This window comes from Verticillium alfalfae, genomic scaffold (genome assembly GCF_000150825.1).
Source record: "Verticillium alfalfae VaMs.102 supercont1.7 genomic scaffold, whole genome shotgun sequence".
NCBI classification, from domain to species: Eukaryota; Fungi; Ascomycota; class Sordariomycetes; order Glomerellales; family Plectosphaerellaceae; genus Verticillium; species Verticillium alfalfae.
The window spans coordinates 488,340-501,041 of record NW_003315032.1 but is presented as its reverse complement, the minus strand read 5'-3'; the positions used below and the strand labels follow the sequence as shown (position 1 = coordinate 501,041).

Sequence of the window (12,702 nt, the reverse complement as noted above, 5' to 3'; positions counted from 1 at the left end):
CCCCGTTGCGGGGCGGGAAGAAGAGGCAGCCGAAATCTTTCGTTTCGGCCATCTCGGATGGGTTTGGAGTGGATGCGAGTTATCAGTAACCCCCCCCCCCGGGGCCTGCTTTCGAGCCACCACAGTCGTCGTTCGCAGGTGTCCGGCCCCTCATCCAGTGAGATGAACGCATGGAGGGGGGTGGGGGCCGGCTTCGAGGAAAAGAAAGCACGGCAAACGGGACGAGCGAAACCTGGGGTTTTAGATGACGGCGGGACTATTGCTTCCCAAATGGCCGATTCAGCCGTCTGAAGGGCCGGGCGCTAGATTTCGATAGGCCATCCGAAAAAAGAAGGATGGGTTTCGCTTCGGGTGGGAGATCAAAGTCAAGGGGGGAGAGAGAGCGAGAGCGTGTGGGAAAAGGGGCAGATGGGATGATCGGTTCTGGACCGTCGTTCAGGAGGGCAGGTGGTCGAGGATCGCTGCCCTTTCGGTAGGCGCATGGTGATTTGCGATGTAGCTTGGCTCTCGGGAAGGGATACGAAGGGACTAGAGTGAGCGGGCGGGCCTTGGCGGGCTTTCTGGGCTTCTGGGCTTCTTGGCTTCTGAGCTCCCGAGCCTGGTGGTTGTGGTGATTTGGGATTTCGGAGGCGCGAGACCAAAACAGGCGATACTTGGTGATCATGAGATGGCCGCTCGCAGCGGTGGCAGCAGAGATAGGAAAGGCTGGCTGATGAAGGGGAAAGGGGGCGGGGGGCGGCGAGCCGGTGAATTTCAGGTGGATCATGGATTGGGGGGGGGGGGCTGAAAGGTCAGCAAGAGCACGTGACGTGAGCTGAGCACTATGGCTCGAGCTATACGCTCGCTATCCCCGTGGTGCCAGTACTGTACCGTAGAGTCGGTACAGCATCACAACTTTCCTGCAACGGATGAGGTGATGATTGCCATTTCGTGTTGAAAGACAAGGTCAACACAACGTGACTTGGCATGACGAGGCGAGTGGATAAGAGGCGAGGGGATGATGACACAATGTGTTGTTTTGTGCGACATGACTTCGTTCCCAACCGGACCTTTCACCTAGGTAGGTCCCTCATACTCATGCGCCAACCCGCTCTGGGAGGGGAACAGGAGAGTTTCGACTGACAGGGACCTTAATTTAGGTCCATGCTTGGCGGAGAGGGACTTTTTGTCGACTTGGTTGGACCGACCTGGGTGGAAAGACCTGGTTGGAAGCAAACATGAAAGTGAATGCTTCTGAAAGGGCCTAGCGAGAAGCTCACAGGGCAAAGACATGCTGCCTCCAGGGTCAGGCGGCGAGGGCGGAAAGAGCGATTGGCGCAGTCGGGTGTTCCTGGATTGTACATCTGGCAGATGCACTGATGCAGGTACATCTGCGCTAGACCCTAACAAGGAAGGCCTGTCCGGGATAGGGGTCGGGAGCTTTCAGACGGACGGCTGGATTGGGCGTGGCACGGGCTCCTGGCTGACACTGTGGCTGCACCCATCTCTGTTGTTTTAATGCGGAGGAGGTGTGACGATGGGGCTACCGCCGGGGGCTTTTCGATGACAGCCATTGTAACGACGCGAACACAGAAAGACGGCGTCTACGGGAGATTGAAGCGACCAGGAATGTGGGACGAGATATGATGAAGAATTTAGGTAAGCGGGCGGGCAATCCGGCATCATGATCGAAGGGGCCGCCGTCATGACAGAGGCCAGAGAAGAGGGAAGGAACCGGGGGGGGGGCTAAGGGGCCCTAAATTTCAGCAATGTCGCTTAGCTAATTTCCCGGCGAGACCACTCGTGTCCACGGAGGGGGGCCCACTTTGAGGCATCCCTGCGCTTCAGTACGTCGTTCTCGTTGGTTCAACTCGCCAGGGGCCCCTCTTCAACCCCTTTCCCTCATCCCTCATGCCTCTTGCCTATGCCACCGCCCCCATCTCCACCTCCACCTCCAAGAAACGAGATCATGGCCAAGACCAAGAGCCAAGCCCACGACCAGTTCACTGCTCGACCGCTCATCCACACGACTCGCTGCATGCCCACCCCCCCAATCTTGGTCAATCAAACACCCTCCACTGGTCTCTTGCCTGTCTTTGGCCAAACGCCGTTCTTCGCCCCGATCGAGGCACCTAGCGCCCTACATGCCTCAACAGCCCAAGCCCCTGGTCGAGTCGCCGTCAATGCGTCCCCCATCTTTGGGTACGGATGCGCGATGGGCAAACGCCTCCCAGCCGTCCGACCTGAACTGGATCACGAGCTAACCTCGCATCTTCGAGATGCCGGCGCAGCGCTCTGTAGGGGATCCACGTTCATCCTGGGGAGCCCGACAGGGGGTGGGAAGGAGAGGGGGGCCGGATGACCTGTAAGCGCGTCTACACCCTGGCTCGAGAGGGCGAGAGGCGAAGGCTGACGATGAAGGAATAGGGAAGCTGGAACAACAGAAGCAGGGGTGTGTGTTCGTACTCTGTTTGATGGTCCAGCGTCTACGGTACATCACCGCTTGTGCTCACCTGCATCCACGCGGTACACAGGGCTAGAGTGAAGGCCGGCCCCGCGTCTCGAGGGAGAATCGCCGACAAGCGACGGGAAAGCACTGCAACCCGCGGCCGACCCAGTCAGTCATGCTTTCTCGTACCTACCCCGTGCCAGGTGTCGACTTCAGATGAGGGTATCTCCCTATCCCCCTGTCCGCCAACTCCGCCTAGTCTCGCCCCAGCCATGGCAGGGCCCTCCTCTGGCAACTCGAGCTCGACTGGCCACCTCCACGGCTTGACGGCTACCCAGGACCTTGCACAAGCACCAAGCACACGCACGCCCACCACCCCCGGGCCCAGCAAGTGGCCTGCCAGGCAATAATAACATCCCGGCCCTCCACTCCTGTACCCCCTTCTTCTCTTCTTTTTTCCTTTCCCTTCTCTTCACGAACACATCCGTCAATGAGTTGATTGCTTGTCAACACAGTTTCGTCCTCCCATCCCCCCTTACCTCCCTAATCTTCACCACCGCTTCACTCTTTCAGCGGGCATTCGTTCCAACGCAACGCCAAAAACTCGAAAAATCACAAATTCAGCTTTCACGCTTTAATTCGATTCCCCTAGTCAACATGAAGGGCTCTCTCATCCTCGCCGCGGCCGCCGCCGCCGGTGTCAGCGCCTCCAGCGCTCACCGTCACGCCCACGGCCTCTTCAAGAGGACCAACAACGGCACCGAGGTCTGCCTGCCCGGCTGCACCACCATCTACAAGACCATCTACGGCGAGCCCACCCGTACGTACACTCGACGCCATCTGATATGGTCATGCCGTCCCAGTACCGACTAACAAACATTCCAGTGATGCCCAACCCTCCCAGCCCCAAGCCCACCAGCCAGGCCCCTCCTCCTCCTCCCCCCAAGCCCACCTCGACCTATGTTCCCGCCCTCGAGGTGCCCACCCCCGTCGCTGAGGTTTGCGAGACCCCCGGCATCTACACCTTCCCGGCCACCACCATCACCGTCAGCGAGACCACCACCGTCTGCGCTCCGGCCACCACCAAGGTCCCCGCCGGCACTCAGACCTACGGCGGTGTCACCACCATCGTCGAGAGCTCCACCACGGTTGTCTGCCCCTACGCCACCGAGAAGACCACCAACGGTGTCGTCACGAGCGTCATTGAGACCACCACGTACGTCTGCCCCGAGGCCGGTACTTACACCATCGCCCCCACCGTCACCGTCTGCGAGAAGGAGGAGGATGTCGTGTACCCTACCATCACCACCGTCACCCCTGGCACCTACACGCGCCCTGCCGTGACCACCACCATCACCGAGGAGCACGTCGTCGTCGTCTGCCCCTGGACCAGCGAGGCTCCCAAGCCCACCCCCACCCCCGTCTACGAGGCCCCCAAGCCCGAGGCCCCCAAGCCTGAGATCACCAAGGCTGCTGAGCCCGAGCCCAAGCCCACCCCCGCCTACGAGGTTCCCGAGACCCCCAAGGAGACCCCCAAGAAGGAGACTCCCGCCAAGGAGACCCCCAAGATCGGTGGCGGTGCTGGTGACCACTGGGCCATCACCTACACTCCTTTCAGCCAGGACGCCTCCGGCTCTTGCAAGTCCGCCACTGAGGTCAGCAAGGATATTGCCGTCATCAAGCAGTCCGGTTTTGATACTGTCCGCGTTTACTCCACCGACTGCTCCACCCTCGAGAACGTCGGTGCCGCCTGCAAGGAGCACGGCCTGCGCATGATCATTGGCATCTTCGTCAAGGACACCTGCAACCCTGAGAACCCTCAGGTCAAGGAGCAGATCGACACTATCAACCAGTGGGGCAAGGCTGGCAACTGGGATCTTGTCGACCTCTTCGTCGTCGGTAACGAGTGCATCTTCCAGGGCCGCTGCGACGCCAACTCCCTGAAGACCCTTATTGTCTCCGTCAAGGAGTCGTGCGGCGCTGCGGCTACAAGGGCCCTTACACCACTGCCGAGACTCTGAACGTCTGGGAGCAGAAGGAGGTTGCCGCTGCCCTCTGCCCCGTCATCGACGTTGTCGGTGGTCAGATTCACCCCTACTTCAACGCTGAGGTCGCCCCCTCGGATGCCGGCAAGTTCGTTAAGAACCAGCTTGACATCCTCGAGAACAGCATCTGTGGCAACAAGCCTGCCCTCAACCTTGAGTGCGGCTGGCCTACTGGCGGCAGCGCCAACGGCAAGGCCACCCCCCGGTAAGGCTGAGCAGACTATCGCCATCACCTCCATTCGTGAGCTTTGTTGGTGACAAGACCGTTTTTCTTTCTCGTTCCACAACGATGAGTGGAAAGGAGCCCGGTGCTTGCGGCTGCGAGCAGTCCTGGGGCTGCGGTGACCTTTTCGAGGGCGGTAACACGCCTTCGTACTAGGCGTACATCCCTCATGTTTCCATAATCCGCGTCGACACTTGCCAGACAATATCGACTGTTATTTACAACCTATCCTGCATACCGCCCATAGCTTCACTAGCTTGCAATGTATTATGAAAACGAACCATAACGTTGTTAACGCCATGTCCTTGTCCTCGGGTCATCTCGTCCCCCACCGAAAACGTTCGTCACCGGGCTAGTCGTTGTGTGCAGCGGAGCAAAAATTCCCCAATATTTTCTCTCAATCTTGGATGAATATAGGCGAACCTTGCATATCTTTTTTTCTCATGTTCCTGTTTCGGTAGTCCAAGCATGGGAAGCGCTCCCTCCTGCTTTCGAAATGATTCATCTGCATTGAACAAAAAGCTTTTTTGCCGTCTCGGCCTCATCCAATGCGTGGTCCGGGGGGTTTCAACTTGATCTCTCGCCGTGCACCAGTCTGAGTCCATGTGGACACTATGGTCAAGATGAAGAGCTTACTCGGGGATCCATCCTTTTGGTTTCTCTCTGATGTCCCCCCAATGCTTGTATTCTCCCATTCTTCTTGGGTGCTTTGGTCGCCCAGTCATGTATGTTTATGTTGTAGCTAGTAGGAGTCCCAGCAGTGTCTGATACGTGGATCGTGAAGCCAGCTTCGGTATACACCCTGGCCAAAGATCTCTGCCAATCCAAGCCAGCGGTTTATCCCTTTTGCTGTGAAAAACTAGGAGATTGATCATCCTTCCTCGTGCTGAGATTCTCCAAACAGCTATGGTGTCATTGGGAGGAATAGAGAGCCGACCCCATGTCCAAACGATTCATACACAGTTACATCCATCCGGCGGCGGGGTCCGACTGACTGGCGTACGGTCCACATGCGGTGGGTGCCTGCAACGCACACGAAACGACGTTAAGCCGGACGGCTTTTGGGTGCTTTTGGAATTGCAGGCTCTGGAACTTTATTCACTCAATACAATCTAGCAAAGCCCACAAGCCTTGGTTTGGGCTCCTTCACTAGGCCATCTTACTGCAAATTCTTCTTGCCAACGGTCAGAAGTTGCGCGGAAAGTGGGGCAGCAAAGGAAGACTTCACCGTCGTCATCGTCTCTTCACTCTTCTGCAATATCGACCCGGCATAGAGTATTCTTATTACAAACTGTCATGACTCTATTCAATATTGGTGTTTCTATACGGAACGGCCGCAACAGTTTGAGTTACAATGTTCCAGCTGTCAGCATCATCGCTATGCCGGTTTCACCTCAAGATTGTGACGGAATGACGAATCCTAACGTGGCACCGCTTGATCTTTTCTGTCCCTGCAACGTAGAGATGTATTCATGGTTTTGCTAGCCAGGAAGATCAATGCTACCTGCCAAACTTGTACATCTTATACAAGCGCGCCTCTACCTCCTAAAACATTGTCTAGCCATGTGCTCGTTGCGTATATTTGCTGCTGTTCATGATTCGGCGGACACAAGTCATACCATCATACCGCATGCAATATAAGGGCGGGGGGAAGCAACGGCAGATTCACAGCCACGCGTTGTGAAATACAATGTCGAACGGCAAACCCAAGCTCACAGACTCAAGTATGCTTCGCCGTTCAAATTGAAATGCAGGGATATGAATGCGCGCCTCATAAGTCGTCTTCTCTCATCAGACATTTCGTCGTATGTGCTCGGGTATCATGCAAAATGCTTCAAAAAGGTTCCATGTCGTCCCAGTATAATCTGGTGCGCGGACCTGCTGGCCCACCGCGTGTCAGGCCCTCGTCGAAGCCTTCTTCATCGTGTAGTGCAGACCGGTAAGGCTGCCTCCATATATCGTCCATGGCGTTTGGCTGAAAAGAGCCTACGAATTCAGACTTGGATCCGTAGTTACATCTGTCGAGCTGAATCAGACCACCTCGGTGACGGTCCGTACACAATATGTTCAACTCGTTGCCGTCATCTGTGAATCCTACTCCGCCGATTTCGCCAAAGACATCGATCGTCTGCTTGTGACGGAACGTGCGTGCATTGATAATGTTGACAAAGTCGGCCTCTTCCGCCGCAACAAGTACCGGAGGCCCGTTGCCAACTGGAGAAAACCGCAGTCCGCGAACACTGGCCAGCTCTGATCGGATTGTAGCCACAGGTGTGGCTCTAGCGCTCGAGTTGGTCCATCGACGAGCATCCCAAATTTTGACGCTCCTGTCCTGTGCTGCTGTTGCCACCGTCCAGCCATCCTCGGACCAAGCACACGCAAAGCCATGATCACGGTGGCCAGAGAGCCATTGAACGGGGCCGCCACTCTCGGCACAGGCTATGATAACCGAATTACTGTCGCCGACCATGACGCGTAGTCGACCGTCGGGGGAAAGAGCGGTGCAGTTCATGGGAAATTTAAATTTTGTGTCCAGTGTAAACTTTTGCGAAGCGACGTCCATGACACGGAAGCCTTGGTCGTTCGAAGAAAATGCGACCAAAGGACTGCTCGAGTGACGCGACTCATGAATCTGCAGATGATTCGTGATGCAACTGCTGTTGTTGGTGACCTGGCCCTCCGTGAACCTCGGGTCTTGCGAGTGGACACTACGCATACAGTACTCCCCGTTGAATGTTCCGACGACAAGCATGTCATGCTTAGCATCGAGTGTCGAGATTTGGACGTGATGCAAATCACTCAAATCCATAGCCACGTCGGAATGGCCAGACAGGGGGTTTATGCGGTGAATCACATCCCTACCCGGGTAGAAGACGTGGCTTCGGTCGGCGCAAGCCAGTACATTTCGTAGTTGGAAATGTGCTAGATGAATGTTCCGGCGTAAATCCATGCGCCGAAACCTGTAGAAGCTCTCTGAACTAGGGATCGCTCCGTCGAAGGGACGGATCTACAGCCCAGCATGTCAGCGGGATAAACTTCTATCATAGATGTTAAGATTCTCACCTTCCACTTGTCGGAGTCTAGCTTGTTAGTATAATTTTTGTAGGTAAGTTTTCGTCGCTCACGTGCATACTTGCGCGACACGCCTATGTCCTCCCAGTCCAAGCCCTGAAAATCCATTCCTTCGCCGTCAAGCTCTTCATAGCTCATACGCATGGGCTTAGCGGCCAGTTGGGCGCTGATTCTATCCAGCCGAGGGCCTGGCATGCTTGAAGAACCCCATCGATCACTCAGTGCCCATATCCTAAGGAACTCGTTCAGGCCATGGTTCTCGGGGCCGAGAGACGTGGGCTGGGCGGTGCTGAACAGATTCAGTTGTGCGTGAAGATCCAGCGTGAGCGCTCCAGGTGCATTGAGACTTCCGAGTGCTGGCTGTACGGGCGGAAGGGCTGTCAGAAGGAAGGACTGGTCTTCGGAGTTCACCACCACCGGATCGGTCGGGGCATGCGGTGAATCGGTAAGGTGGGGGGGATAAAGAGTCTCAATGTGAGAGAGTGGCCCCGAAGTGGCACCCGGGTTGGTTGGTTCGAGCAGGCCTTCGAGATGGGGGTCAGCCAACTGCATGCTGACGTGTTGTGTATGCTGCATCGCCATGGGAACGGCGTTGAATGCTTCATGATTCGCCTGCAGTGCTAGAGCACCTTCGGTGCCGTCGGCAACATTCTGCTCATGATACTCTTGAAGCTCATGCAGCTCACCAGGTACTGATATTGAGTGCGCGGGAGTCTGAACGGTGTTGAGGCCTGAGATGGGTAGATTCGGTGGGGCAATAGGCTGTGGATGCATAGCATCGTGATGATTGAGACCGGCAGTGGCTGAAGCGCTGGCCTCTGTCCCGGTTTGGCGGCTTTGAGGGTTCAGATGTTGAACACCGCCTTCGAGAGCCGGCGAGGTCATCCCGAGGGCATGATCATGTGAGGGATCGGAAGCAACTGGAGGATAGACCTGTGAATGAACGGCCTGATTCGCCCGTGGACGCATGGTGAACGTTGGTGAAGTTCCAGGGCAGCTCTTTATCATCAGCGGAGCAGATTGGCGAATTGGCGAAGACCATTGATGTCCACGATACGTAGAGCCTAGGCGGTTGGTGGACAACTGGCCACCTCACCTTCGAGTGGGTGCTTGGTAATGTTGATATCGTACCGAACTCAGTTTGCCATGCTCATCCGGGGAGGCTCTTTGCTTTTCAAGGTCTCGGGGGGTTACAGTTCCCCTAGTCCCGTGGCAGCTAGGTTAGTGCGATCAAAAGGATTGGGTGCTTTTGCTTTTGAGTTCGCCGGCCGCCCAAGTTGGCACCCAAGTCTAGTGTCGGTAAAGCGACGGCATGAGGTTCGATGCCTCGTTGACGTTCTTCCGGCAATAATGAAGGTTGCGGGACTGCAACGAGCCAACCCAGCGTCACGCCAGTATCCAGGTGAGTTCGTCTCGGCTTTTGAACAATCTGCTTTGATTTGCGCGGCCGCAGACAGAGTTAGCCAGACTTGCGGATTGTGCCGTCTGAAGAACGACGGATTGCTCTCTTGCGACGCCAGAGACAGTGAGAGATGGCCAACGTGTTTGGCACAAGCCAGAGGGGCGAGAAGAGGCGAAGACACGGTCTTGGAATCGCTGGGAACTAGAAGTTGGGGTCGGCAATAAAGCAGGTCAAGTCGACATGGGCTTGACTGGATGGGCCGGGGGGGCAGACGGAGAAGGGGGCCCCGGCCCACTGTTGATTGGCAATTGGCAATCGTCCACCGGGAAAGTGCACAGAGCAGCAACCATGACCCCAGGAGGAAGACGGCAACAGCGACAGAGCAACGGTGCGAAAAGGGCAGAGGCAGGCGGCCAGGATAGCGGACAACGGTTAGGAGCAGGGCAGGCAGGGCAGGGCAGGGAAGGTGCACCCCGACATCCATGACCGTAGGTGCCACTGGGCGGACGGCAAAGGGCAAAGGGCAAGGGCCTGGGACATGATCTTGCCGCGCAGAGACTAGCCTGTCGCATCCTCACCAGGAGCCACCCGACAGCCCGCTGAAAGCTCTTGCCCCATATCGCCGCTTTTGACCAGGGTAGGAGTCAAGAGGAACGATGTCGTCGTTCATCATCATGACAACTTGACTTTGGAGTAAAACCTCAGCTCGCTGACGAGTCAAATGGGCCACATTGGGCCGTGGACACCTTGAGAAGCACTGACACAAGTCAGGCACCGCATCTGTGCTGGACACATCATCACCTCAGATTCGCTGACGGGTGGAGCAAACCCCGTCAGCTACCAAAAGCTGTTCTTGCACCGAAATCCCAGCTCCTACTTGTCTCGAACCGGCCCCAGCATCGACAACTGGGTCGTATCACCTCAAAACAGGTGCACTTCAGCAGCCATCCGACTCGAGAAGGCTCGCGACGGAAGCCATTGTTACGCAACATGGAAGAAATCCTTCTCATCACAGGATATGCGACCCGCAGCCTGGAGCGTCGCACATTGTCGCCTCCCTCACTGTGCCAAGGGCTCCTTTCTTCAATTCACCCACACTTTCGATAGTAAGATCATCCGTCCCGGGACGTCGAGTCACCACCAAGAAACCAATGTCACCTTGACCGTCCCGCCATCAGCACATTCCGCTGTACCTCGTCCGATTCGGACGCCGTCCCCATGTCGGCGGACAGGAGGTCCACGGGCGTTCCCCCCCCTCCTCCTCCTCGTGGCACCATGCATGGCGCCTATCAGGGTCAGAAACCGCGAGCCAGGACATGGACCCGCCGACTGATGCGATGCGCCTTGCGCTGGTATTCATCATATGCGGTGCGTTGGTTTGCCCCTCAACCTCATCAGAGTTCTTCGCGCCTCTCTTGAACTACCAACTTCCTTGTTGGTGCACAATGAGGTGCTGAGCACGAAGGCACACCGAGGCAATGAGGCAATGCAGACCCGACTCTGCTCGTCGTCTACCCACCATGCGAGGTCAAACATTGTTGGCCGCACGTGCCAGATGACTGTTGAGAGTCATATGATAGGTTTGACTTCCCTTTCTATTTGAGGCTGCCGTCAAGTCCCTCCTCCTCTTGGTCTAGACAAGGGCCTTACTTGCGACCCCAATGTCCTCCTCCCCGGACACGGGCCGCCGACCCCCCCTCCCCTGTCGCGACCCGCCCATCCCTACCTCAACTTCGCTCCTACTAGGTAGCTACGTTGGTTCAACAACCCGGATCCTGCCCTGTCTGCCTAGGCAAGGGGCAGCCACCCACCTAATGGTCTCCCACCACATACACGAGCCCCCCACACCCAAGACAGCTACGCAGAATCCACAAAGTGACTCGCCCTCGTTCAAAACGGCTGCCCGCATGGCTTCAGTCAGCCGTTGTGAGCACAGCCTGTTTGTCGACCCTTGCGGGCTCTACACATGGTCCCTGGAAGAGCTGTGGCCGACTGCCTTGCTGGGGTTTACTTGTGAGATCGACAGAAGTGGACATTGAAAGGGTGACACTGTTGATCTGGTTCGCTGATTGCTGACAAACTGCCACTCTCCTGGCCCTCAACGGACGCTAGCTCGCCCGCCTTGCCGCTATAACCCAGCTTCGACAGTCCCTGACGTCGTGACCCGGGCATGACGATGTAGTCCTCCCCATCTATTCGAGAGGGTCAGGCCACATCGTGGCTTGCTTCGAGCGAAATATACAGCCTTTGGGCTTTGTGTAACAAAGTCAAATATCACAACTTATAAGCTTTGCTGCGAGAAGAAGTGTAAACGACGGGGAAGAGAGGACTATTTGTCACGCACGCAACGACTCGACCTCCCAGACATCTCGGCATGCATGCTTCCTGGGGTTGAATTTCCAGCCTTGCGCCCCGAGGCTTCTGAGGATGTTACGTTTCGGCCCATCCGACAGGGTTTCTGGGTACATTAATGACGCCTCCTTGAAGCCTGTAGCCTTGGTGCGGACATGAGCGGAGAAGAGAACAAGATAGTACTCCCAACGAGGGACCTCCGCTACTGTCATCTCATGTCGCCCTCGAACTGTTGAGCAGGCGAGCTAGTCCGTCCACGCTTTAATGATCATTAGGTACAGGTCGGAAGCGTCTAGTGGACAAGTTTATGACCATTGTCATGGAGCCAGTGTCTCCAATATTTCGTTCCTCAACACCAGAGCGTCGACTACGACTTCAAACAGTGTGCGAAAGACAGAGGTCATGTACGCGACGAGAATCCCACCGAGCCCATCATTTGATATTATGAATTCTTACTACGAACCTGGTTCTTGCAGTGAGCCTCCACGTGGAGGCTTCATTATTTAATAGTCAGGGGCTGATGTAGTAAGACGAAGATCTTCGGCTGGATGATAGGCGTTCGTTAAAGGATCTGTGTCAGAGGAGACGAGGCGCACTGGGTGAAGCAGGGTCTTGCATATCAGGCCCAGCTGATAGGTTTCAGGACAAAGGGAGGATGAACAGGTGTTCCAATGTATTAAGTTATATGTATCAAGTTATTTTGAGATGTTGTCGTGACGCGTAAGGAGTTGTGCCTCCGTTGTACCAGATATTGCAGCAACTCCAAGGAGAGTCCAGGCACAAAGATCGATATGAGACCATTTGTGTCGCCTCCTTCTTATACATCGGTTCTATAGTATCAACTCGAATGTTTTAGCTCGTCAGCAAATGTGTGATCGGAGCTGAACATTCACTGATCACCTTTCAACGCCCGTACATTTGGTATGCCACCCACCCCAGCCAAAGCAATATCCCGAACAACATTTAGGCTCTCCGACATGTTTACTGGAAAAGCCTGCTGTTCGAAGAAGGCGCCCCATTTAACTTACCTACAAGATGTTCTTGGCCAGAGTCATCACCCAGCGAATCAACTGCCTATTTCACCACCACCGAAGGGAACGCGTAAGCGGTTGACATTTGCATGCCCACCGCACTGTGAAGAGGGAAACCCATTAGCGCCTGGAAGATAGTACAAAGTACT

General features: G+C 55.8%; 4 protein-coding genes across 4 annotated transcripts; 2 read left to right on the top strand and 2 right to left on the bottom strand.

Annotated features, from left to right (window-relative positions):
• Positions 1 to 3,085: 3,085 nt before the first annotated feature.
• Positions 3,086 to 4,682, top strand: VDBG_05985 (beta-glucosidase; the record flags this gene model as incomplete). The annotated part of the gene is made up of 3 exons (XM_003003497.1): positions 3,086 to 3,248; positions 3,314 to 4,389; positions 4,443 to 4,682. The coding sequence occupies 3 exons, from the start codon at positions 3,086 to 3,088 to the stop codon at positions 4,680 to 4,682; spliced, it is 1,479 nt and encodes a 492-aa protein (XP_003003543.1).
• Positions 4,683 to 4,762: 80 nt separating this feature from the next.
• On the top strand, positions 4,763 to 4,852 carry VDBG_05984 (beta-glucosidase; the record flags this gene model as incomplete). The annotated part of the gene is made up of 1 exon (XM_003003496.1): positions 4,763 to 4,852. The coding sequence occupies one exon, from the start codon at positions 4,763 to 4,765 to the stop codon at positions 4,850 to 4,852; it is 90 nt and encodes a 29-aa protein (XP_003003542.1).
• A 1,678-nt stretch (positions 4,853 to 6,530) lies between these two features.
• Positions 6,531 to 8,737, bottom strand: VDBG_05983 (WD repeat-containing protein; the record flags this gene model as incomplete). The annotated part of the gene is made up of 2 exons (XM_003003495.1): positions 6,531 to 7,703; positions 7,760 to 8,737. The coding sequence occupies 2 exons, from the start codon at positions 8,735 to 8,737 to the stop codon at positions 6,531 to 6,533; spliced, it is 2,151 nt and encodes a 716-aa protein (XP_003003541.1).
• A 2,440-nt stretch (positions 8,738 to 11,177) lies between these two features.
• Positions 11,178 to 12,022, bottom strand: VDBG_05982 (predicted protein; the record flags this gene model as incomplete). The annotated part of the gene is made up of 3 exons (XM_003003494.1): positions 11,178 to 11,362; positions 11,515 to 11,751; positions 11,986 to 12,022. 3 exons carry the CDS (start codon positions 12,020 to 12,022, stop codon positions 11,178 to 11,180), a joined length of 459 nt encoding a protein of 152 aa, XP_003003540.1.
• Positions 12,023 to 12,702: the final 680 nt, after the last annotated feature.